Below are 25,119 nucleotides of genomic sequence, written 5' to 3'. Positions count from 1 at the left end.
CTCACAGGGTTGTTGTGAGGATGAACTCCATGCTGCTCTGAACTCCTTTTGAGAAGGAAGGGTGGAATCAGGATTTAACACATTATGACATAGATACTTCTATTTAACATTACCTTAAGTGCCCTGAAGCCTCCCAATTTCTGTGGGTTTATGACTGCTTAACTCTGTCTTTATTATACGGCTGAGACGAAATCCCTACCCTCAATTCACAGGGAGCAAAACTGGGCGGAATTTTCATGGGTGAAAATGGTTGGGTGGTTGGGTGAAACTCAGCCTCCATTTTGTTTACCCAGAATTCATGTTTAAAATGAACCCAGGCAGAGCCAGCGTCTCCAACCACGGTTAAGGAAAGCCTCTTGAAACCCTCAGCGCCAGAGTGCAGCTGCCGTATCTACCCGGGAAGTTCTCCAATACATCCTGGTAGCCTCGTACATCTCTGGAGGAGCCGGTTCTCCAAGACTGTGGGGCTCTCAAGAGCTGAATAAAGTCACGATGACAGTGAGAACTGAACACGACTGTTGGCTCTTAATGTGTCTTTGTGGGCTGGTGAGGAACTCATGGTGGAGACATCCCCTGCCATTTTGAAAATCTGCTTAACTACTGTGGGACTAAATGTACAAATTCGCGGGGTGAAAGCGACTAGAGCTCATCCCACTACAGTGAGACGGGGTGTATTTTTCCCTCTTAAATCCCAGGATAGCGATATTGGGAAAGACAATTGTGAGTCTATGAAGCCAAGTTGAGGTCTAAGTCCTTCCGGCCGCCCAGAATCAGCCCTAAGACGGGAGTCTTACAGAAGTCACACACCCAGACAGAGCAGAAATTGAGACTTCCGCTGTTGCAAGCCTGACTAGTTTATTCGAAGGTTGAAAGTACAGAGAAGGAGACCGTATGGCCAAGTGCCCTCCAGTGAGGCGCCTGCCCCGTCCTTCATCTCCTCACCTTCCATCACTTCCAAGCCCCCAGGAGTGGAGGCAATGCTACGCCAGAGCAAAGCTGCGGTTCTGAAGGCCAAACGCTTAGCTGGCTGCTCAGGGCTTCCTTATTGATGGGCTCCGATGCATCCTCCAAAACAGGGCTGGCCCGAAGAGCCAGGAAACAGAGCTTTTGCTGGCTCACATCCTCACTTGGCCCCAGCCTTCTGCCGGTGCAACAGCCCCCTTGGTGAGCTCCTGCCTCCTTGAATGTTCTAGGGAGGGACTGTAATGGCCGTGGCTGACGCTGTGATGATCCTGGCCACGTTTAAGCTTGGCATTGAAATGTCACCAACTGTACCCAGCTGCATTTCGTGGGCTTTCAGCCCCATGGTTTACTGTTCCCCGCTTCTCCAGCCTCACACGTACGTGTTTGCAAAAATGAACGGCCAGGAGAGAAGGCCGAGGGCATATGGCCGCCTCCCTTGCTCAAACGGATCATGCCCACTCAAGCAGTTTTGAGATCTGCTGTGTGGGTAGCAAGACGCATGGAAGGAATACCCAGGCATAAAGACTCAGCTGCTCTTCATTGATCCACTTGGGATCTGCAGAAGCTCCACCCGACAGTTACAGCTAGAGCCAGCGTGGTGTAGTGGTTAGAGTGCTGGACTAGGACCAGGGAGACCCGAGTTCAAATCCCCTTTCAGCCATGAGACTTGCTGGATGTGACTCTGGGCCAGTCCCTTCTCTCTCAGCCTAACCTCCTTCACAGGGTTGTTGTGAGGAGGAACTTAAGTATGTAGTACGTGTACAACACACACACACACACACACATTTCAGACGTCATTACAACGTGGCTCTGCTTTCACAACTGTCTGGAATACTGTCACTTTCTGCTCTCCAAACTGCATATTCAGTTGGAAGTCCACCCCCATCTTATCCCCTCATGCATGATATGCAAAACTTACATAAGTTTGTGGCAGGATGCATGGCCCCGAAGGAGAAGCAGCATTTTGCTACAAAGAGAAAAGAACCGGAGATCACGGCCATTGCAGCACAGAGACAAGAGATTTCGATAAGGGTCCAATGTGTACCTAATGCACCAAAACGTTTTCTGTAGCGTTCCAACTGAACATTACTTTATTTGGGACCTACGAGATGATTAGTAAATACAAGGTGGGATTCAACACACATCCTGCCCTTAGACTGGGACTATAGTAAGGGAAGGTTAATCCCCTCCCTGACACCATGGCCCCAATCCCCCAGAGTCTCTGATCTGGCTGCTAAATGTCTCAGCTGAGACAGTGGCCCGGAGTGCTTTTAATCAGTTCTGACCAAAAGGCCAGCTACATCCCTTTCTCGAGATAAATGAGCTTAAAACAGTGCTACATGTGTTGGTAACCTCCAGGCTTGACTACTGCAATGCACTCTACACAGGGCTGCCTTTGTACATAGTCCGGAAACTGCAATGGGTGTAGGAATCAGAAGTCAGGTGGGAAAGCCACACTGGTAATCAAATCACTGCATTAGCTACTGCAGTGCCTGAGAAGCGCCACTAGGTGGCACCAGCGCCACATGAAACGATAAAGTGCTCAACCTTAGGAACATAAAGTAAAAAGTGTGCCATTGAGTCAGTGTCGACTCCTGGCTCCCACAGAACCCTGTGGTTCTCTTTGGTAGAATACAGGAGGGGTTGACCATTGCCTCCTCCCATGCAGTATGAGATGATGCCTTTCAGCATCTTCCTATATCGCTGCTGCCCAATATAGGTGTTGCCCATCGTCTGGGAAATCAGCAGGTATTTGAACCAGCAACCTCTTGCTTGCTAGGCAAGTCATTTCCCCATAGGAAGCTGCCATATACCATTGGTCCATCTAGCCCCAAAAATTGATGCGGAAAGTGGATTTTTTAAAACCCCGGACATAAATTGGGCTAAGCTCCAATGCATAATTAAAACGCCTTGCCAGAAAGTCTGCACCTCTTTATGTTCCTGCACTACCTTCTGTTTCAAAAACATGGGATAACCACAAAAATGCTTATATGTGCAAAAATACGGGGACAAGTCAGGAATAGGAGACGTGGGGAGGACTCACCATTTGTGCCACCTGAGCAGCCCAGGCACCTGGAGTCTGAAAGTTGTGAAAAGGAATAATAACCCACTTGGAAACCTTCTGCCTGCAAGCTTGCAGGTGCTCTTTCCCAAGTGGTCCCACCCCATAAGGGGAAGATCTTCCAGTGCTCACACACAGAGTCTCCCATTCAAATGCAGACCCTACTTAGCAAAGGGGACAATTCATGCTTGCTGTCACAAGACCAGCTCTCCTCCCATAGATTTAATTAGTCTATGTATAGTATTAATTAAAGCAATTACTAGTTACCTTGGGGTCTCTCTCTCCCCCCCCCCCCCACTGCCTCGAGGGACCCACAATTTTAACCAAGGATAGAAACCAGGAAATAACCCCTGACTGTGCAAGCCGCACAAAAATGCCAAGTTCTTCATGGTTCCTCCTGTTGCTGGCTACTTGCGGGCCAGAGAAAAGGTCTCCACGGGTCAGACCCAGCACCCAGGCCTTATCTTGTGCAGGGCTGACCTTGTGTGATGTATAATAGGACCACAAAAGGTCCCTTCCCACTCTATAATTGTATCCCCTCTGAGATCCCTACATATTAAAACAATTTCTCTCCCAAGCAAGTTTAGTAGCAAGGAAAGACGCAGGGAGAAAGAATATACTCACAGATCACCTCATTGTGCCATGTTTTCCAGAGGGGATGCACAAAAAATCCAACTTACTGTAGCACCTTGGAAGCTGATGGAGGCAACATCCAAACTTCCGGAGACACCGATGGTGTCGACTCTGGAAAATGTGATCCGGTGCTTGAACTCTGAGTAATGCCTCCCATTCACAATCAGCTATTGAGCAGAGGAAGGCGGAAGGGGAAAGTGACTATTCGGAGAATAAAGGAACGTGTCAGGTAAAAAAGACAATCTTGGCCTGGTCTTGTGTTCTGAGACTTTCTTTCTGTCTCGTACCCCGTTCAGGCATTGCACGTGCACAGATATTTCTTTATACGTGCATAGATATTTCTGTGTGAATGACTGTAGCTGTCTCCAGTTGGGTCTAGACCAGGAATGTACTGCTACACATGCACTGAGCATCGTGTGAATAATTGTACATGCACACACAGATAGTATATCCAGGGTGTCAGCTGGGTTGCGTCCTGAAAGCACGCAGAACCACAGCGATAACTATAAGACGTTTTACTTAAAAATTATAAGACTTAGCTGAGTTACATGTTTGTTTGGATGGAGAGAGAAGTCAGTGTCTGAACTGGCTTTTGGATCCGGGTCGGATCCACTCCCTCAGTTTGGCCCTCGGAATCATGAATCATGAGTCTATCTTCACATGACTCTCTCACCCTTGCTAATGACACCTGTGAGCACAGTTTGTAGCTGGAGTTCTCTTCCCAACAGACATTCCTAGCATTGCAGTCCCGGGTGTGGTTGACTTTCCGCCTGTCTGAGAGGAGGAAAGCTGTCACGGGACCCTCTTTGTTGGGATTTCGTAAGTAGGGGCAGTGGCAGAAAACAAACAGCCTGTTTTCCCTGCGATTCTTGAATCTGAATTAAGGCTGAACAAAGGATGCATTCTCAGCAGCCTTGATGATTGCCTCTCTGTCCTTGCAGAGTGAATCGCCCAGTGACCCATCGGACAGCCACAGAATGACCCCAAGGGAGCATCACATGGGAGGCGACACACAGTCGAGCGAAGGGTGACTTAAGACACGTCTCACGTTCGAAGGCTTCCAAGGATTTCGGCCAAAGTGGATGAAGAGCAGAGCTGGGCGCCTGAGGTTTAGGGCGCCCAAGGCAAAGTTTTACTTTGCTTCCCACTCACTACATTCAATACAGAGGAAACTGGGAAGTCGAGAGTGAACTTTTACCTATATTTACATGGCTTTTGAAATGGACAATGTAAAAATAAGAACAGATGTATTTTTAAATGGTTTATTATTATTATTTAATTAATCCTAAGAGAGTTATATGTATAGCAGGGGGTTCTCAAACTTGCATCCCCAAACTTGCTTGACTAACCTCCCCTGCTAACTGAGCAAAGAGGCACCTTTTAAAAAGTGGTGATTCCCTTTATTTAGCAGTGGGGGGAGCAACTGGCCCTATCCGTCCCCAGCACAGCATCCCTCCAGTGGCTGTTGCTGGTGTCTCTCTTATGTTTATTTTTTTATATTGTGAGCCCTTTGAGGACAGGGAGCCATTTTATTTATTTATTTATTTCTACGTAAACCACTTTGGGAACGTTTGTTGAAAAGTGGTCTATAAATATCCGTTGTATTTGTATTTGTACAACTCCCATCAGCTTTTCGCCACTGAGGCTGGGGATGATGGGAGTTGTAGTCCAGCAGTATCTGGAGACCCACGTTTGAGAACCTCTGCTGTATAGGGTCAACCACCCAGCAGCTGACATTTTAGGAATTTTTAAAATAGAAATTACACATTTTTAAATTTTGTAATAATGCTCTTGGAGATGATTGGTTTTCCTTGGGCGCTGTTGCCACAATATTGTATGCACTGTAGGGAGTTTTCAATAGGTCTCCCGGTGGCCACCTGCTCTTCAGTCTCCATTACAGTTTGTAGAAAGCGTACGAAATCTTGGATTTTTACGCCGTCTTTTATATGATCATTCCTATTGCTGCTGTCTGAAAACGCTCTATCCGGAGAGCAAATAAACAGAGACGGAAGCTGAATAAACATGGCTGAAGCCAGGTTGCAACTTTGGACATCCATGTTCTTCTACTACTGCCAAACTTTGTTCGAAACTTTTCCTCTCCTCCAGAGTTCCTTTTCTTCCTTGGGGCAGAAAAGAAAGCAGCATCTGTTAGTTTGCAGCTGCCTCGAGGAAGGAGAGGGCGGATTTGGAACATGGTTTCTCAGCAATAACTCAAGGCAGGAGACATCTCCAAGAGGCCTTCTGGGCCAGGATGGCTCCTTGTTTCCCCGTCCGGCTGATTCCAAGAGAGAGAGAGAGAGAGAGAGAGGGTGCGGCTGGGCTCCCTCTTGGCATGGCAGAAAGTGTTATCTGAGGACACGGAGGAGGAGGAGGAGGAGGAGGAGGTATCTCTAATGGCTGCCCTTCTTGGAATGAAATCGTGGCCAACAGCAGAAAGCTGAGAAGAACAGAGGAAGAGAAAATGGAGACGGGGAGAGAAAGCTGACCTGGCATCTGCTGGAGGCGGCAGTCTGGCGTCTCCACCAGCAAAAGAGATTTCATCACCACCACCATCATTAATCAGACTGCTTTTCAGCGTATTCTTGCCATCCCTGTGGTTCATTTCAATGGTGTTTGATGAGGAGGAGGAGGAGAGCTGGTCTGGTGGTAGCCAGCATGACTTGTCCCCATAGCTAAGCAGGGTCTGCCCTGGTTGCATCTGAATGGGAGACTGGAAGTGTGAGCACTGGAAGAGATTCCCCTTAAGGAAAGGAGCCGCTCTGGGAAGAGCAGAAGGTTCCAAGTTCCCTCCCTGGCAGCATCTCCCAGATAGATTCCTGCCTGCAACCTTGGAGAAGCCGCTGCCAGTCTGTGAAGACAATCCTGAGCTAGATAGACCAATGGTCTGACTCAGTATATGGCAGTTTCCTAGGTTTCTATGATGATGATGTTGATGATGTTTAACACTTTTCAACTTAGTCCTAGGCATCAATCACATTCTTAGGAACCTAGGAAGCTGCCTTGTAGTCAGACCCTTGGTCCGTCTAGCTCAGGACTGTCTACACAGACTGGCAGCGGCTTCTCCAAGGCCGCAGGAGATGCTGCCAGGGAGGGAACTTGGGACCTTAACTGCATGCACGCAAGCAGGCAGGTGCTCTTCCAATGAGCTACAGCCCCATCCCCTATAAGGGGAATACCTGACCCTGCTCACGAATTTGCTCTCCCATTCAAATGCAAACCGGGCTTGACCCTGCTTAGCAAAAGGGACCATTCACACTTGCCACCACAAGACCAGCTCTCCTCCCATTCATTTTAATGGGTTTATAGTACTGTTGTTAATTTATTTGTCTATTGATTTACCGTATTTGTATACAGCCCCAAATGCAAGTCTCTGGACGGTTTACAACAAACAAAACAAGTAAAAACAAGAAGTAAAAAGGTTAAAACATGGCAACCATTTAAAACTTAAAACAAGGTTAAAACTATTCCCAGAGCAGCCCCATAAAGGGAACCTCTTCCAGGGCAAACACCTCAAGTCTCCCATTCAGACGCAACCCGGGCAGACCCTGCTTAGCTAAGGGGACCAGTCCTGCTTGCCACCACCAGACCGGAGCGACTGCGCGTGCGCGGTCTGGTGACGAGCGCTCTCTCCTGCCTCTTTTCGCCAACCAGACCTTCGACAGGCCCCGCGTTCACCCCAGCCAGCGGGTGCTCTAGCCCCTTTCCTAGCTCTCGGTCCCAACGGAGAGCCGCGCTCGCCGCTGCGCCCCGCCCTGCTAGGGGGCGCAGCCTGGGCGTCGCCCTCTTCAGGCCCCGCCCCTCGCTTATATACCTCCGCCGGCGGCCATTTTGTGCCAGTGCTTGTGAGCGGCCAGCGCGGGGGTGCGTCCTGTCGAAGAGCGCTGCGTAGTTCCTCCTGGTTCTTCTTCTCCTTCTCCGCGCGGTGCCCAGGGCTGGTCTGAGGGGCGGCTCCGTCGATGGCCAGCTTTCCCCCGAGTGTTAACGAGAAGCTCATCGGTGAGAGACCCTCCTGGGGGGGGGGGGAGAGCGAGTAAGGAGCCCCCCCTCATGGGGGTCCTGCGAGGGGCGGAGGCCAAGGGCGCAAAATGCAACCGGAGAGGGGTCTGTGGGGAGAAGGAGAAGGAGAAGTCGGCATGAGGGAGAGAGTGCTGCTGTTCTTGTGGCTGGCATGCGGTGTTCCCTTCCCCAGGGATTCCCAGAGGCTGTGGACTACAACTCCCAGCATCCCCAGCCTGCAACTGGGGATGCTGGGAGTTGTAGTCCACAGCCTCTGGGAATCCCTGTAAGAGGGGACACTGCTGCCCTATCTACTTAGCTATCTTTCTACAAAATAACCATGTACGTGGCGCTGTGCTCCTTGGAGGATGGGTGGGATATAAAGGTTCAATAAATAAATAAAAATAAGAACACCCATGCACTGCATTTATCTGACTAGAAGATGACTCTGAATTCAAGACGATCTCCTGACTTCTAATGTCAAACATGGAAAGACCTTAGTCTTGGGTTCAGGTAAAGTACAGTGCATGTACACAAATTTGCTATCTGTGTGTGTACACACACACACACACACACACACACACACAAACAGTGAAGATTGCTATGCATAATCATGGCACTATTAATAATAGTAATGCCATTGTGCATAACTTTCTGTGTGTGTGTGTGTGTGTGTGTATAGTGTACATATTGTATATCTCTCATACACAAATATAGGAACATAGGAAGCTGCCATATACCGAGTCAGACCATTGGTCCATCTAGCTCAATATTGTCTACACTGACTGGCAGCGGCTTCTCCAAGGCTGCAGATAGAAATCTCTCTCATCCCTATCTTGGAGATACTGCCCAGAAGGGAACTTAAGACCTTCTGCATGCAAGCAGGCAGGTGCTCTTCCACTGAGCTATGGCCCCATCCCCCAAGGGGAATATCTTAGTCTCACACATATAGTCTCCCATTCAAATGCAAACCATGGTGGACCCTGCTTAGCAAAGGTTCCAGGTTCACTGCCAAGAATGGGCTGAGAGAGACTCCTGCCTGCAGCCTTGGAGAAGCTGCTGCCAGTCTGTGTAGACAATACTGAGCTGGGTGGACCAAGGGTCTGACTTGGTAGAAGGCAGCTGCCTATGTTCCTAATACATGTTTGCTGCCACAAAACCAGCTCTCTTTCCCCTATAAATAGACACACGCACAGAAAAATAAGTTCAGGCACCACCCACTGAAAGAACAGAAATACTGATTTGTGGGGTGGACACAGTAAAACAGTTAAGTCAGTTTAAATATTTGAACAAATTGACTGCTGCTGTTTTTGTTGGAATATATGGAGATGTTTTGATATGCCAACTTGCATTGTTTACATTTTAAGGGGGAAATGAGGCAGACCATGCAGACTGTTAATGTACTAATTTTAGCATGTCCGAAGAGCTTTTGTAAGCATTTTTTCTAGGGATAGTAACATAAAAATGGTCAATTATAGCTTTGGAACTGCACTATTTGACCTTGATTATAGCTTTGGAACTGCACTGTTTGACCTGTATCACATCCAACAACTGTTACTTATTTTTATGAAGAAATGTGTTTTTAGAAATTGAACCATTCTTTTTGTAGAAAAGCAGAGCAGTAAAAAAAATTGCTGCTCGAAGTTGTGCGAAAACATGGAGACCATGAGTGTAATGTCTTCATTTGCACATAATTTCTGGTTTCATAGCGCGCAATTGCCTTAGCTTCCTGTATTGTGTGTCTAAAAACCCCCCACAAAAAACTTATTGGCCCCATGGGTGAAATGTTCTCCTCCTTGTAAAGTCTCCTTGTCCGAGAACTGTGCGCCTGAAGTGATTTGAAAGCCTAGGAGTGTGGATTTGCAGCATGGCATGGATGCAAGCATATTTTAAGAGAAGCTCTTAGAAATCCTTGCAGCAAATGGCTTTAAGTGGCTTTTCCTTCCTCCTTGGGCTTAGCACGGAAGCACTTTTCAAAAGGGGGATCCCCCAAGAAACCAAATTCCTCTGTAGGTGCCTGTCTGCAAGAGCTTGCTATCTAAACCAAGGGTTCCCAAATTGGAGCCTCCAGGTGTTGCTGGCGATGATGGGAGTTATAGTCCACCATCTGGGGGCCCAGCTTTGAGAAGCCCAGCTCTAAAGGGATCCAGCCAGAAAAAGGTGGCTCCTTTGTTCAGCAGGCTAGCTCCCAAGTTGCTGCCTGCAGTCACTCTGCATGTGGTCATGGTGTTGCTATTACTGTGTTTACCTGAATCCAAAACTAGGCGTTTTCCCAAGTTTCTTGATGTTAGAAATCAGGGGGTTGTCTTAAATTCAGAGTGATCTTCCTTTCAGGTAAATCCAGTATATCTTGTATTTAACCTTTTTAAAAAGGTGGGCGGGGGAGTCTTAAATTCAGAGTCAGCTTGTGCTCAGGTAAATATGGTAGTGATGTACCACTAAATGCCTCCGGTTAATGCCTCTGTAATGTCTCTGGATATGCGTATGGAAGGGAAACGTGTCATCTTCCTCTTCCTCGCAGGCACCCCACTCCACTTTTGGGCTTGGCATTTTTTCACTGCCTAGGATAAGGAACCCAGAAGGGATTTTTTAAGATTTTGCTGCTTCTCTAGGGGACTGTTGTAAGCTTTTTTAAAAAGCCCCACACGATTGCCATATAAGGGTCGATTGCTAGGGTCTGGAGTCAGCTTTGTGCGGCTGGCTGCCATTGTGCATGACGAGCTTCTCATGTAGGCACATGGCCTGCAGGCATCCCGCCCCCTTTTCCATATGGATGCAGACCTTGTAGGCGGTGCCAAGGCTTTTCCTGTACCTGAGGGAGGCAGTCCCTTGTGCTTGGGAACAAGCTGCCATGCCCGAGAAAGCAGGGACCTTGCATTGGCCAGATCTGCTCCATAAATATTCTGTGTGTTCTCTGTGTCTGGTATTGGGGTTGAAATAGAGGCAATCTGGCAGTGGTTATCAGAATACATCGTTCATAGAGGGTGTGTCTTCAAGGGGAAATTCTTGTTTTGCTTTGTTGCATGCAAAACCTGTCAAATGTGCACTTGGATGGTGATGTGTGATGGGTGTTTGGGTTTTTTTTGCATTTCACTTGTGGAAATGGATTATTGCATAGAATCAATTAGTCACATAACTGGCACAGTGCCAGTCAGTGGGCAATTTCTGTTGTGGTGGGGTGTGTGGGTGTGTGTGTGTGTGTGTGAGAGAGAGAGAGATTTTTATCCTTAATAAGCATATGTGTGTTCCATACAGCAGGGCTGTTAAACAGGAATAAATGAAAAGCAGAAGTTTTCATGATCCAGGCGTGCTAAATTGGAGTCTGGTCAGTTGAGAAAGTTGGGAAGATTTCCAGCAAACCCGCATGACTGACTAGGAGAAGAAGCCCCATTAAGTATAGCAGGGCTTACTCCTGAGTAAAATGCATGGGATTGGGCTGAAAATGCAGAAGCAGAGGACATTTTATCCCTGTTAGGCGAAAGCGGGTGTGCGTAGGGTGGAGCTGAGGAGGCCTTTCTGGGTCTGTCGCTCTTTTTGTTGAATAGAGAATCGAATATTGAGCAATATTCAGAAGCACGTCCTCATTTCTGTAATAGAATAGCACTGTTTAGGAGCTGGTGTGGGTGAAGGGTTGGGGTTCTGAGCACATCTCGCTCTGTGTGTGTCATTGGCTAACTGTAGGTGCTTCAAAACCTAGAGCTTTTGGGAGACTGGCTTTTCTTGGAGAGAGAAATAAATACACGTGGAGTTTGGAACCCAGCAAGGACTTTGCTCTGTAACATATCCAAAGTGTTGGAATTTCTTATTCATGCTGACCAGTGGCCTGCTCTCTTTTTAGGAAGATCCCGGACGATAGGGGAACTCTTAGCTCCGGCTTCTCCCTTCGACAAGAAGTGTGGGCGTGAAAACTGGACAGTTGTCTTTGCTCCAGATGGCTCCTATTTTGCTTGGTCACAAGGCCACCGCATAGTCCGACTGGTTCCCTGGTCTCAGTGCCTTAATAACTTGTGAGTATGCCTGCCGTCTGCTCCTCCTTGAAGCCTAGTGGAGTCTTGATGATGGAGGTTAGGGTTTGGAAGATCTGGACCGTTCCCCCAGGTTGAAGTGGTGAGAAGGAGGAACCTTGATTTATTTATGTAGTCATTTTATATACCGCCCTTCCTAAAGTGGCTCAGGACAGTTTACCTTAAAATCATGAACACATAATAAAACCATTAAAATCAGAAAACATCTGCACCAGATTAAAACGCATTAGAATTAAAACGAGATGTTAAACACTAGGCTAAAAAGATGGCTCTTTAAGGCTCTTCTGAAGGCCTCCAAGGAAGATATCTTATATCCTCGGAGAGTGCATTCCATAACCCAGGAGTGACAACTGAGAAGGTCACCATCAGATGAACTGGTGGCACCCAAAGATGGATCTCTCTTGATGATCTTAATGAGCGGTGGGGATCTTGTCGAGAAAGGTGCTCTCTCGGGAAACCCAGACCTAAGCCATTCAGGGCTTTAAACCAGCACTTGGTACCTTGCAGGGAGCTGCTTGGGAAAGCATGACATGTTTCAGGGCAAGTAGAAAGCTAGCATGTCGGCGGGGGCAACTGTACCAGAATCTTTCTGCCTGAGACTCTAACTTGCAGGAATATGCTTATGGGAGCATTCAGAAATGGACTCCTACATCCGCAGAACAGTGGTTTCTTTTACTGTCTCTGTAGGTTCTTTCATACGATCAAATCCCAAATTTGATTACCACACCCAGTAAAGCTTACAAACATTATTCGAAGACTTGAGGCATACAAACGGTCAATTTCTGGCAAAAGATACTTCAGAATATAAACAAGAGCAAATGATCACCTTCTAAGAAGCATAAAATACATGTGGCATTCTAGATACTATTAAGAGTGTTGTTGTGAGTAATATGATCCACCCTGAGGTCCCTTTCTATACTAATTGAATCTAAACCCTTAATCTGTATCATTAAAGTAAAAACTAGACTTTCTCTTCTGGCAGCTTAAGAAGTTTTCAGGCTTCTCCAAAAGGATTCAGGAAAACCTATTTCATAAAACAATAAAATAAATAAAGCAGGGGCGTCTCAAGCTTGAACTGAACTGCTAAATGCAAGCAGCAGTGACTGGTTCGAAACCCTTTTCAGTCATCAGGCTCTCTGATTACTGATTGATGTGTGCAGTTGAGTTTTATCTTGTATGTATTTTGCTACAGTTCTCAAGTTTTGTTTTGTTTTAAAGCTGTAAATGTGGTATATATTGTTACATTGCAAGCAAGAGGGTTTGGTATTTTGCATAAAATGCATCTAAACTAGTTCCCGAATGGTTCTTTAAGCTAGTGTCTGAACCAGAGGGTTAAACCAGATGGGCTTGGACCGGAACGAAAACTGAGTTTGAATGGTTCTGCTCCTGGACACAGGGTGGGCTGGTGTTCCAGCCTGTGTGTTGGAGCGGACATTTGAGACATTGGTCTCCCTTCGGACGTTGGCTTGTGTGGAGACGCCTTCAACCTGACGTGGCTCCCTTGCTTCCGTTCCAGTTCGTTGCATGGCGTCAAGAATTTCGCCAACATCAGCCATTCCAGACTTTCCAGGCAGAACAGCAGTGACGACCAGAAAAGCAAGCTGCGTGAACATGTCATCGACTGTGGCGACATCGTCTGGAGCCTTGCGTTTGGCTCTTCGGTGCCTGAGAAGCAGAGCCGTTGTGTCAATATCGAATGGCACCGCTTCACGTTTGGCCAGGACCAGCTCCTCCTGGCCACTGGCTTGTCCAATGGGCGGATCAAAATCTGGGACGTGTATACAGGTAAAAGGGACTGCTGGTTCATCCTGAAGGCAGGAGTTCTGAGCCTTGGGTGCCCAGATGTTGGGCTGTGGCTCCCGTCACTGAGGGGTGATGGGAGTTGTCATCCTCACGACCTCCGGGGCCCAAAGTTGGTGACCGCTGTCCTCAGAGAGCTGGTCTTGTGGCAGCAACCCTTTGCTAAGCAGGGTCTGCCCTGGTTTGCACTTGAATGGGAGAGCTAGATGGACCAAGGGTCTGACTCAGTCGGAGGCAGCTTCCTATGTTCCTCAGAATCGTGAAGGAACTAATGTCCAAAAGAGGGCTATTCTTGCCACAGGCACTACTCTTATGCCTGGCATAAAACCTGGCAATGTTTTAAGCAACTTTCTCTGATTCCTGGAACTTTAAAGCTGTAGTTAGTGGTGTCTTGGGTGCAAATTGATGCCAGGCTCATTGGAATGAAAACTGCAGCAGTCTTGCCGTGGGGGAGGAGTATAAATAACCAGCAAGCTGCCAGACTTTGCTTAAGTTTCAAAATACATCTTTGCACTGTATCAGGAGCGGCTCTTTCCTGGCACCTGGCCTGAAAGTTTATCCGATAGATAAAGGGAGTGTGTTGACTTAAAGGAAACAGGGTTGAGGGCCAAGGTTCAGAGAGAGAGAGGATTGTAAACATGTTCGGCAAAAGACAGGCAGCTTGGGTACAAGCAGAAAATGACACTCGGTGGTTCATGACTAGATACTGTTACGTGGCATTTTGGGTGGGGCTGTGGCTGGGCTGGAATTAAGGGAGTTGCATTTTGCGGTGTGTTACATTTATTATGAGGATTAAATGCTTCAAAACAGTGTTGCAGCGGGGGGAATCACTCACAAGTATCACATGTAAGCTTCAGCTGTAGCCGCTTGTCCTAAGGAGCCGTGGGGGCGGGCCGAGTGCCGAAGTCCACTCTTCTCTCTCCTGCCCGTCCTGAAAGCCATGCTGCCTGCAGGCTGGCCATTCATCAGGTAGAGCTTCGCGGCTGGAGAGAGAAGCAACCTGAGCTCCCTCCTTTGCCCCCTCCCCCCGCCCAGCTCCTTAGGATGAGCCACTACTGAGCTCAAGAGTTGCCCCAGACGTTGTCTTGCTGTGGAACTGGCCAAAGTGTCTTTTCCTTCCACTCCAGGTCCCATGCTGGGCTTCTGTGAGGTTTGATTTTATGCCTCCTTCCCCACAGGGAAGCTCCTCCTTAATCTAATGGACCACACCGAAGTTGTCAGAGACTTAACTTTTGCCCCTGACGGGAGCCTGGTGCTGGTGTCTGCCTCAAGAGACAAAACACTAAGAGTGTGGGACCTCAAGGATGATGGTATGTTACCGGGAATCTTTTGCATGGGGCAGCAGGGAGACCTCAGTAAGGCAGTTCTTCTCGAGGAGTGGGAAGTAAAGATGGGCATGTTGACCTTTTGGGATTCCCGTTGGCTTTTTTGCTACTTGCGTTACAAATAGAAGGTTCAACGTGCCCCAGATTGCTGCTTTCCTACCCATAGTATCTGTTAGTGCAGATGTGAGTCCACGACCTCAGTGAACGTGAGGCAGGGGGCCAAATTCTGCTTACAGGGCTGGACTTATCCCTTGGGCACAGTAGGCCAAGGGCCTACAACAAAGTTTTAGGCCCAAAGAAATCTCAGATGACTCAAAAAAAAACCCAAACAACCCCCCCCCCAAAGAAGACCAAAAAGAGGAAAGAAAACTGCTAAATCAAACTTGGTAATTTGCTTTAATTGTAGAGTATTGGATAACTGAATTGAGTTTAATGATATTAGCTCTGACTTAAGTAAATGTACATTAAACATTCACTCACCTTCTTGTGAGGAAATAATGGATAATCCAGCCCTGTTATGACACATTATGAGACATATTGGGGGACCTATATATTGTATGCAATACAAATATTTTATCTCTCACAACACTTGAACCAGAGGTCATCCCATGAAACTGAAGGTCAGGACATTCAGGACTGACAAAAGGAAGTACTTTGTCACACAGCACATAATTAACCTATGGAATTCTCTGCCACGGGATGTTGTGATGGCTACTAGCTTGGATGGCCTTTAAAAGGGGCTTAGACAAATGCTTGGAGGACAGGACTATCCATGGCGACTAGTCTGGTGGCTATAGGCCACCTCCAGCCTCAGAGGCAAGATGCCACTAAATGCCGGTGGCAAGGGGAGAGCAACAGGTGAGAAGGCCTGCCCTCAACTCTTGCCTGTGGGCTTCCCAGGGGCATCCGGTGGGCCACTGTGGGAAACAGGATGCTGGACTAGAGAGGCCTCCTTGGGCCTAACCCAGCAGGGCTGTTCTTATAAGTGCTGCCACTCTGTCTTGCTTTGGGTTGTTACCTGAATGTCTACTTTTAGTCCATAAAAATGGGATAAAAAGGACAAAACCCTAATAAGCTATTCACCCCCTGCCCCTGGACCTCTTCCTAGCTCCAGACATTAATTTGATTTCTCCCCCACTTCTTCTCCTCCTCCTAGGAAATATGGTGAAAGTGTTAAGAGGGCACCCAAACTGGGTCTATAGCTGTGCTTTTTCTCCGGACTCTGCGGTCCTCTGTTCCGTGGGGGCGAGTAAAACAGTAGGTATCCAAGTTTCATGCTTTCTCTGCTTGTATTTGGCCTGTGAGCAAAATCGTTGGGGATCTTTGAAATCATAGCCCGCTTGGTGCTCGGTGTCATGCTTTTTGGAGGGGGGTGATATGAGGGATTGCATGACGAGTGTGGCAGCCGGCGGGGTGGGGGGGGTCCCATTCTCAGTGACTGAGCTGACCCTGCACGGCTTCTAGTCTCTGAGAACTGGAAGGGCGCTTTGCCCTGTACATTTCTCCGTCTGTTCCACAGTGCCTAGTCTCAGAGGGGTTTGTCCGATACGGTAGTCACTGACGTCTTGATACCCTCGTTTCGTGCTGACTTCAAAGATTTGTTGCTTAAAGACTGGGCTGGGAGTTTTATTGAACTTGAAAATGTCACTTGTGATCAGTCAGTTATAAACGGCTCTCATGCCGAGTGTTTTAGAGAGGTCAAGATAATCCTCCTTAGCTTCATAGAGAACTGTATTTCAGGGCCCTGCCACCCAGCTGAAAGCAGTACAGTGAGGGAATATTCATGATAAAGAATAAATTACGTTAGTGGTATACTACTTAATGTAAAGTGTAGATCAGTGGGGTGGGGGGGTATGCAGGCTATAGTCCTATGCACGTTTACTGGGGAGTATGTCCCCACTGGAATCGGGACTGACTTCTGAGTAAACGGAAGGATAAATGGCCTATCTTCTGTATAGTAAGCTCCAGTTAAGTCCAATACGAGAATGGACAACTTGTCCTCTGAGGCATATTTGTCTGGATTTGAATCTGTGGTCGCCAAGAGTCGACATCCACTTGATGGCACAAGCTTACTATGCAACCCTTGATCCTAAATTCAGATTTGAAAGAGCAAGTTTCTAGCTGCCATTTTTTCAAGAAGTCTGAAAATGAAATGGCAGAAATGCATGGAAGAAAAGTGTGGCCTCACGCGGTTTCCAGATCGGTAACATTTCCCCCCAAAGACTGGCTCGTACTTTTACATTGCAAGATGGCCATTTCAAAACGGGCATCTTATTACAAATATTTATTTACTGCTTTCTAATCACAATAACTCTCAAAGTGGTTTACACCGAGTATCGTGCAGGGGTCAGCAACCTTTGGCATTCGAGCAGTTGCTGAATGACCACTCACCCCAGCTCCAATACATTCTTGTGGCTATGGGTTCCTGCACCTTTCCCCAAGGCTGCCCTCGGTGCTGAACAAGTTGTCCATCCTCGGGGCTAGGGAGGGGCCTTTCTGGAAGTTAGCACAGCTGAAAGGCAGCTGGGAGAATGTGTGGTTTCATTTATTACTGTATTTTTAAAGAGAGCAAGAGCTTAGATGAGAGAGAGAGAGAGAATATCAGTAAAATCCTTTCAACTAGAACAGATGTGGATGTATGCATTGACCTTTTAGGCTGTGTGTTTTCCATAAGCTTCTTGCTTTCCCTGTCACAGGTGGTGGCAGCTATTGGTGTGATTGAGGGTAAGCTGGCACCACTGAGACAAGCGCACAAAGGTGTTAGCTGGGCAGAAAGCGTGGCATCTCTGGCTACCAGGCTGGGGACGAACTTTACCCTAGGACGAAGTAACCCTTGCATTCGGCTGCAGGGTGTACTGTACGTACACAGGTGCTGGTCGATCGCCACTTTCTGCTATTTTCTTTTCTTTTCTTTTCCGTTTTAAACAATGTTCACACGAGTGCCGTCCCCCGACTCCTTGGAGCTTAAATTTTCCATGGGTGTGGGATTCGGGAGTCGCTCCGTGAGTGGAGCCACTCGTCCCTAACTGGCAGTAACTGACGTTAACCAAGACTCATTGCCATGGAGTAAGGGAGGCCCTGAGGCTTATTTCTGGCGTGAATCCTCCGTTGTGTGGCACGCAGCAGCTACAGAGCTCTGAATTTTAATTTTGAAGGCTTGTGGTGGCTTGTAATATTAAAAGCAACAGTTAGGCTTCGGTGCCTTTAAAAACACTAATATATATATACTTGCGTATAAGCTGGTTCTTAAATATTCATGAACCTTTGCTAGATTCCTTGGCTAGCCTGTGGCTAATATTATACTGCAATATATAGCGAAGCCTTGATCTTGTACAAGCTGAAACCGAATCCAGGACTATTAAAAGTCCAGCGGCATGTGCATCGTGCCAAGCCGTGCTGGTATGGGTCGCTGCTGGTTGGCGGAGACCTTCACTTTAAAATCTGGCACATAGCAATACTTGTAATGTATGCTTTCTTTTTGTTTTTAAAATGAAGCTTAAATGTGTAAGCCTTTAGTAACAGGGTTTAAATTGCTGGGGTGTTTTTTTGCCTAACACATGTCATGTGGTTGTGTGACCAATTCCTTTTGCTTCCAGTGTCTGTTTCTCTTCCTAGGCTGGCGATGGAGTTCCAAGCCTATTGTAAACAAGTGATCTTAAACTCACAGGGGATTCCACGGGAGTAACATGCTGTTAACCTTACATTTTTTCTGTCTGTATCTTTCTTAAAATTTGGGTAGATAATTGGAGAGAGAAATGGGGAAGTAGTACTTAACCCTGCTTCAGTATGTATATATATTTAATTAATTTGGCTAAGTCGTTACATGGGTTTCAGTAAACCCCACTGTTAAAATTCCGTTGACTTTATCTTTGTAAAAAAAAATATATACCTTTATTTGGCTTACTTTATAAATAGCACTTAACAAGTTAGCATTTGCATGTGTGCTTTATTTTAATTTAAACTTGAGTATGACACTGAGCGTAATTAATTGTAATTTATCTTAATGCTTGGCTTTAATTATAATCCTAAGTAAAACTAGCAACCAAAAAAACCCTAGTTTGGTGGGGAGGGGAAAGGAATGCGTTTCTGTGCTTCCCGGTGTGCCTGAGCGTCGCTATAACATTAGCCCCTTGTGATTGCAGGTCTTGCTTTGGGATATGGACAAGTACTCCCTCATCCGGAAACTGGAAGGCCACCATAACGATGTGGTAGCCTGTGAGTTTTCTCCTGACGGAGCCTTACTGGCTACGGCATCTCACGACACTCGGGTTTATGTTTGGGATCCGTATACTGGAGCCATTCTGAGGGAGTTTGGGTAAGTGGGTCACGGGGTGAGGAAACGTCGGCTCTGTTTATCAGCCAGGCAAACGCTTTTATTCATCAAGCTACGTTGGTACATTGCTCGTAAGGACTTTTTTTTTCACTCGTCAGGCATCATTTTTCACTCGTCATGGACTAGTAGACGAGTGGATTTCTGCAGCCCTGAATTGGGGTGCGTGGGGTAGGCATCAGTGGAGTGCCAGCGTTAAAGGGAGGGATGGAAGCATCCTGGACCTTGTCCCCTGGAAGGAAGGTGGGTTGCGCCACTGACCAGCAGCAGCTCTCCAGGGTTACAATTCAGGGTGTTCGGCCAACCCTGAACCTGGAAGCTTCTCTATGCAAAGCAGATGCTCTACTGCTAAGGAATGGTCCCACCCCTTAATTTATTCCCAAGCCCTGTCATAGGAAGCTGCTTCCTACTGAGTCTGAACCTTGGTCGAACTGGTTCAGTATTGTCGGCCTTGACTGGCAGCAGCTCTCCAGGGTTTTCAGGCAGGAGGCCTTTCTCCACCCTCCCTGGAGACCCGAGACCTCGTGTGTGCAAAGCAGGTGTTTTGGTCACACCGTGTAGAATAGAGCCCTCACCAGCAGCGTTTGTTTGTTTGTTTATTTATTCATTCATTCATTCAATTTATATACCGCCCTTGCAAAATAGCTCAGGGCAGTTTACAACAAGATAAAAACAACTAAAACAAGTTAACAGTTAAAATCAAAAACAGAATAAAACCAATTAAACAATTCAAACAGCTAAAAAAAACCCTGGAAAACCAGGGCAACCATTTAAAACAATTTAGAACAATGTTTCAGTCATTTAAAAGTTTAGAAGAACTGCCTGGTTCTGAGCTGTGAGCCAGTGCTGGTAGGAACATGTGTTAATTGCACGCACCTTCTCCTGTTCCTGACGGTAGTTAATGATTACATGAAAAGCAAATGTTGGTGCCTGTTCTCGGAGCTGAAGTTGTGTTTTCTCCCCAGGCATCTGTTCCCCCCTCCTACCCCTATCTTTGCTGGGGGAGCCAATGACCGGTGGGTCAGATCCGTATCTTTCAGTCACGATGGGCTGCATATTGCGTCCCTTGCTGATGACAAGTAAGTGAGGCAGAGGCTGGCTGGATTCTTCTGGTTCTCGCCAGCCGGGGAAATGGACTTGCTTTGCCCCACGGGGTGTCTTTGTCGTTCACATGTTTTGCATAGCTGGTGGCTTGTAAAGAAATGTGTGTAGCGCCTTCCTGCGAAAAAGCATTCAAGGCAGTGGACAACAGTAACATCCACATTGTAAGAGCAGTTAAGCAGAGGGGAGGGAGCAGGAGAGAGAGGCCTCCAAAGAGATAGCAGGAAAGGAAGGCTGCTCAGGCCGTATGTTCAACGGAAGTGGGCAGATTTTTCTTCCTCTCTCCCAACCCTAGATCCAGGGGTCATCCCATGGAATTGATAGCCAAGAAATCTGGGACTGATGAAAAGAAGTACTTTTTTACACAGCACATAATGAATCTGTTGAACTCTCTGCCACAGGATGTGGTGACGGCCAGTGACTTTCAGAGGGGCTTGGGCAGTTTTGGGAGGACATGTCTATAAGTGACTACTAGTCGGATGGCTATAGGCCACCTCCAGCCTCAGTGGCAAGGTGCCTCTGAATCCCAGTTGCAGGGGAGCGATAGCGGCAGGAGAAGAGAGGGCATGATTGTGACTATAATAAAGACAGAAGAAGGTAGTTCGGTTAGAGTAGATCTCTGGTGGGAGCAGGGGGAGGGAGCCATGAAGGAGACCCCAACCACAGCTGCTGGGAAGGAGGCCTGGCTTGGCTGAACAAGGCTAGTTGCTCTTGCTCTGCTAAACAGAAGAGATACACACACACACACACACACACACACACACACACGTGTGAAAAGGTGCCCCTTGGCCCAGTTGACCTATTCTTGCAGTCGTGACCTCTGCAGTGCCGAGTTTTCGATCCTGGCTGGCGACCGAAAGGCCTGCAGCCAGGAACGGGAGCAAAAGTCATAGCGAAATCAACTGCGTAGACTTTCTCAACCTCCCTCTAACCTTGGTTGGGAGGTTGAAATGGCAGGCTCATGGGCAGTGATGGCTTTGCAGCGGGAGAGGCATGCCAGCCCGCCCTTGAACTCATGGCCTTCAGCTTGGGGAGTTTGCCAGAGTTGAGGGGAAGTGAAAGACGGCCTGTCACAAGACGGGGAGGGGCTCGCTTATGCAAACCGCTTCCTCCTAGAAGCATTCCTGCCCTGTTTGGTTTTTCCTTGGGGTGGCTTTTATTTACTGCTGGAAGAGCGGTGTCATAGCTGTGCACAGATAGCGTTGGTATGCCAAAGACATGATTCACATCTCGGAAAGCTGTGTTGCAATCATGCCATCAGCCCATGCAATCCCCAAAGCACTTGTTAAAAACAGTTGCAATTTGGAATCTGGGAGGGACACGGGAAGCCACCGCCACCTGAGTCAGACGGCTCGTCCATCTAGCACAGGATTGCCTACACTAGCAGGCAGCGGCTCCCCAAGGCATAAGGCAAGGGGGTTTCCGAGCTGCCCCTGGAAATGCTACCAAAGATTGCACCTGGGAACTTCTGCATCTTGGGGCTCGTGGCTGGGAAGTGGATCTGCTTCCAGTTCCTCTCCTGGCCATGGACTTAAAGGTGGCTCTTGAACCAGTTGCCTCACACACTTGACAAAGATCTTAAGCAACATAGGAAGCTGCCACCGTCGATAAGGAAACCACGAAGATCGAGTCATTGGGGGCTATGAGATCGCGGGGGTTAGGTTCCTGGTCGGGTGAAAATTGGCTGGTTTTCGCTGGGGAGGGGCTTCTTCTTGTGCTCTGCTGCTCCCCATGAGTCTGGCTGTGCCCCCAAATGGCTGGGTTCCCCCCGTTTCTACTTTTTCACAAAGACCGGAGCCATTTTGTGACTGTCGAAGAAAATGGCGGCCGGAAATGACCTCTCCGGCCATTTCCGACCACCTCCGCCCCATGGATACGCAAGGTTGGCATGTGTTGTGTCCCCCACTACCCCGTGGGACCAGTAAACATAGCCAGGGAGCTGTACTTGGGGTTGGTCGGGGGGACTGTTACCAGCCACGCAATTAGCTGGCCCCTGGTCCTTACCCTGAGGAGCACTGAGCGGATGGGTCTGACAATCAGGGTTTTAATTACCTTTTCTGTTGCTGTTCCTCCAGGATGGTGAGGTTCTGGAGAATTGATGAAGACCACCCTGTGCAAGTGGCCCCTTTGCACAACGGCCTCTGCTGTGCCTTTTCTACGGATGGCAGCGTTCTAGCTGCCGGGTAAGCTGGCTCTGTCTGGATATTCCGATCACGAGTATCCTTGTCTTCCTTGATGGCCGAGGTTCTCAACTTTGGGTTGGCCATGGTGGCTGGGGATGATGGGAGTTGTAGCTTTAGTGCTATAAATAATCACTGAAGCCATAGTCGGTGAGATGGATCAGATGCTTAGCCAGACTTGGGCTTGCCGTGGTGTCGGAACCAGGGCCATCCAGCAACCATGGCTTGGACTCTCGACCACAGTTAGCAGAAACACTGCTTTGGTGTCTGAACCAACTCAGTATTTGATGCATGACCCTGATACTGGTCCTTGCTGACCATCCTCTGTGACAACTAAGGGGAAAGCTTGACAGAGGTTTATAAAAATTAAGCTTGGTGTGGAGAGAGTGGACGGAGAAATATTTCTCTTCCTCTCCCAGCACTAGAACCAGGAGTCCATCATCCCATGAAACTGAAGGCCCGGAAATTTAGGACCCAACAAGAGGAAGTCCTTTTCCACACAGCGCGTAATTCGTCTGTGGAATTCTCTGCCAGGGAACGTGGCGATGGCCACCAGCTTGGATGGCTTTAAAAGGGGCTTAGACAAATTCCTGGAGGACAGGTCTATCCATGGCTACTAGTCTCAGTGACTAGGATGCAGGGAATCGGCTGTCAGAAAGGGAGGTCTGCCTTCGTCTCCTGCCTGCGGGCTTCCCTCGAGGCACGGGGTCAGCTTCCATCCTGGGAAACAGATTGCTGGACTAGACGGCCTTGGGCCGCATCCAGCTGGCCTCTCCTAAGGTCCTAAAAGTTAGCAGGCGTCTGGTTTTGTACCTTGGGCGGGGAAAGGCAAACCACCAGCTTTCCATTCTGCTTGCCACTTGAGCGACCTCACTGGCTTTTGTGTCCTTTTGCTTGGAGTGCAGAACGCAGGATGGAAGTGTGTGCTTCTGGGCCACCCCGAAACACGTCCCCAGCCTCCAGCATCTCTGCCGCCTGGCAATCCGGAGGGTGATGCCCACCAGCCAAGTGGCGAGCCTGCCGATTCCTTCCACGATGGTGGCGTTTCTTTCCTACCGGACCTAGAAAGGCGCACGGTGGTGGTGGAGGTGGTGGAAGTGTGTGCTGCTGACAAACCGAATGAAATAAACCATCAACAGCTTTATCACCGTTGAGCTTAAAACTTGAAATCCACTTGATTATTATTATTTTTTTAAGGGGAAAATCAAAGTCCTGAGTTTTGACCCTGTGGTGTTTTTACAGGCAATATTTACCGAAAAGAACAATTGCAATGTTTCTGAGGTTGTCAGACAGTTTTTTAAAAAATCTGTGAAAACTTGTATATAATTAGACATAAGCTATGTGCCGTCCATGTATCTCTTCTGATTGCTTTCCTGATGTGTATCGTGTCGTATCTATATTGTGTCTCTAGAGCTACAGAGTATATTGGTGCTGTAAAGTGGAGAAAGCTCCTGATTTGGGGGCACGCAGAGAGGTGAGCAAAAATTGACAAATCTTAAGGGCTTTTGTCCTGTGCATGTTGGATAGGGCTCTGAGAACCAGCCCCCAACCAAGCCGTTTCGTCTTGTGGAACAGAAGTAGTGAGTTTCCCCTCCTCAAGCCCCACAGTTCATCGGGAAGGGGAATATGGGGTGAGCCGGGGGGCAGGGCTTGAGATGCCTACTCTTGTCAGCGAGCAGATGTATCCCCTTCAGGGTGGCCTTAATTTTGCAACAAGGTGGAAAAGTTGAAATTCTGGATCATCTGGGCTCTGCAGCCTCTGAAATCCATCTACTGTATTCCTGCCTGACAACTTCTCTCGTAATAGGTGAACTTTTCACAGGCTCAGTTCCTTCACTGTTCTGTTACCCTTTGTCTTTTCAAAGGGGTGGTCCTGGTGAACTACCAAAGACGAGCAATGTTTTGTTTTGTTTTATGTTTGCTTTTGCCTTTTGTTTATCTGTATCTGCAGATACAAAGAATGTATGCATTGCATAAAATGCCTAACTATATATATTTTTGTTGAAACTTTTTTGTATTAAAGAATTGTACAAAAACACCTGGTGGGAAAGCTTCTTCATACGCAAACTGGGTTGATGAAAACTAAGTACAGTATTTTGAGCCCTGTTAGCTGAGCACAGAGGCACTTTTTGGAGTGGTGATGCTCTTAGTGTTAGCAGGGGGAGGGCAACTGGCCTTGTCCAGCCCCAGCAGAGCATCCCTTGAGTGGCTGTTGCTGGTGTCTACCTATGGTTTCTTTTTAGAATGTGAGCCTTTTGAGGGGACAGGGAACCGTCTTATTTATTTAATTATTTGTTCTATGTAAACCACTTTAGAAAGGTCCGTTGATAGTAGTAGTATTTTAAACCCAATTTTCAGTACTGTTTCGATGCTTGAAAATAGCTTTACTTTTGAAGCTTGCAAACCTTGGGCCCCGTGGCCAGATGGTTGGTTGGATCCAAAGAAAAGTGAGCTGACGGGAAACAAATGGCTTGGATTCTTCTGCAAACCCTGGTTCAGGAGCTTGATCGTAGTAAGAGGTCCTGCAGGGATTCCTTGCGCTGCTGGCTGTGCAAGAAGTTGTGTTTTCCCCTTGAACGTTGCTCTAAAGCCAGGGGTTCTTCCCAAATATGGGTCCCCAGGTGTTGTTGGACTCCCAATTCATATCATCCTCAGCCCCAACGGCCGATTATGGGAGTCCCAACATCATCAGGGGGGTGCAAAT

The 25,119-nt window shown here is 47.8% G+C and overlaps 1 protein-coding gene across 1 annotated transcript; it reads left to right on the top strand.

The window, feature by feature from the left end:
• The first annotated feature begins 7,489 nt into the window (after positions 1–7,489).
• On the top strand, positions 7,490–24,453 carry WSB1 (WD repeat and SOCS box containing 1). The gene is made up of 9 exons (XM_053275026.1): positions 7,490–7,654; positions 11,493–11,661; positions 13,196–13,464; positions 14,658–14,789; positions 15,961–16,061; positions 18,947–19,119; positions 20,100–20,213; positions 22,311–22,418; positions 23,321–24,453. Exons 1-9 carry the CDS (start codon positions 7,615–7,617, stop codon positions 23,478–23,480), a joined length of 1,266 nt encoding a protein of 421 aa, XP_053131001.1. The 5' UTR covers positions 7,490–7,614; the 3' UTR covers positions 23,481–24,453.
• The last annotated feature ends 666 nt before the right edge of the window (positions 24,454–25,119 follow it).

The sequence above is a fragment of the Hemicordylus capensis genome, chromosome 12 (assembly GCF_027244095.1).
Source record: "Hemicordylus capensis ecotype Gifberg chromosome 12, rHemCap1.1.pri, whole genome shotgun sequence".
Classification (NCBI taxonomy): Eukaryota; Metazoa; Chordata; class Lepidosauria; order Squamata; family Cordylidae; genus Hemicordylus; species Hemicordylus capensis.
The sequence above is the reverse complement of the archived record's forward strand: the minus strand, read 5'-3'. Positions and strand labels throughout refer to the sequence as shown.

What these genes read in the sequence shown, in the direction of transcription:
- WSB1 (XM_053275026.1), top strand. Translation starts at nt 7,615, where the DNA reads ATGGCCAGCTTTCCCCCGAGTGTTAACGAGAAGCTCATCG. An exon ending in AATCTGGGACGTGTATACAG is followed by an intron (nt 13,465 to 14,657) that starts GTAAAAGGGACT and finishes CCTTCCCCACAG; the next exon opens with GGAAGCTCCTCCTTAATCTA. An exon ending in GGCAGCGTTCTAGCTGCCGG is followed by an intron (nt 22,419 to 23,320) that starts GTAAGCTGGCTC and finishes CTTGGAGTGCAG; the next exon opens with AACGCAGGATGGAAGTGTGT.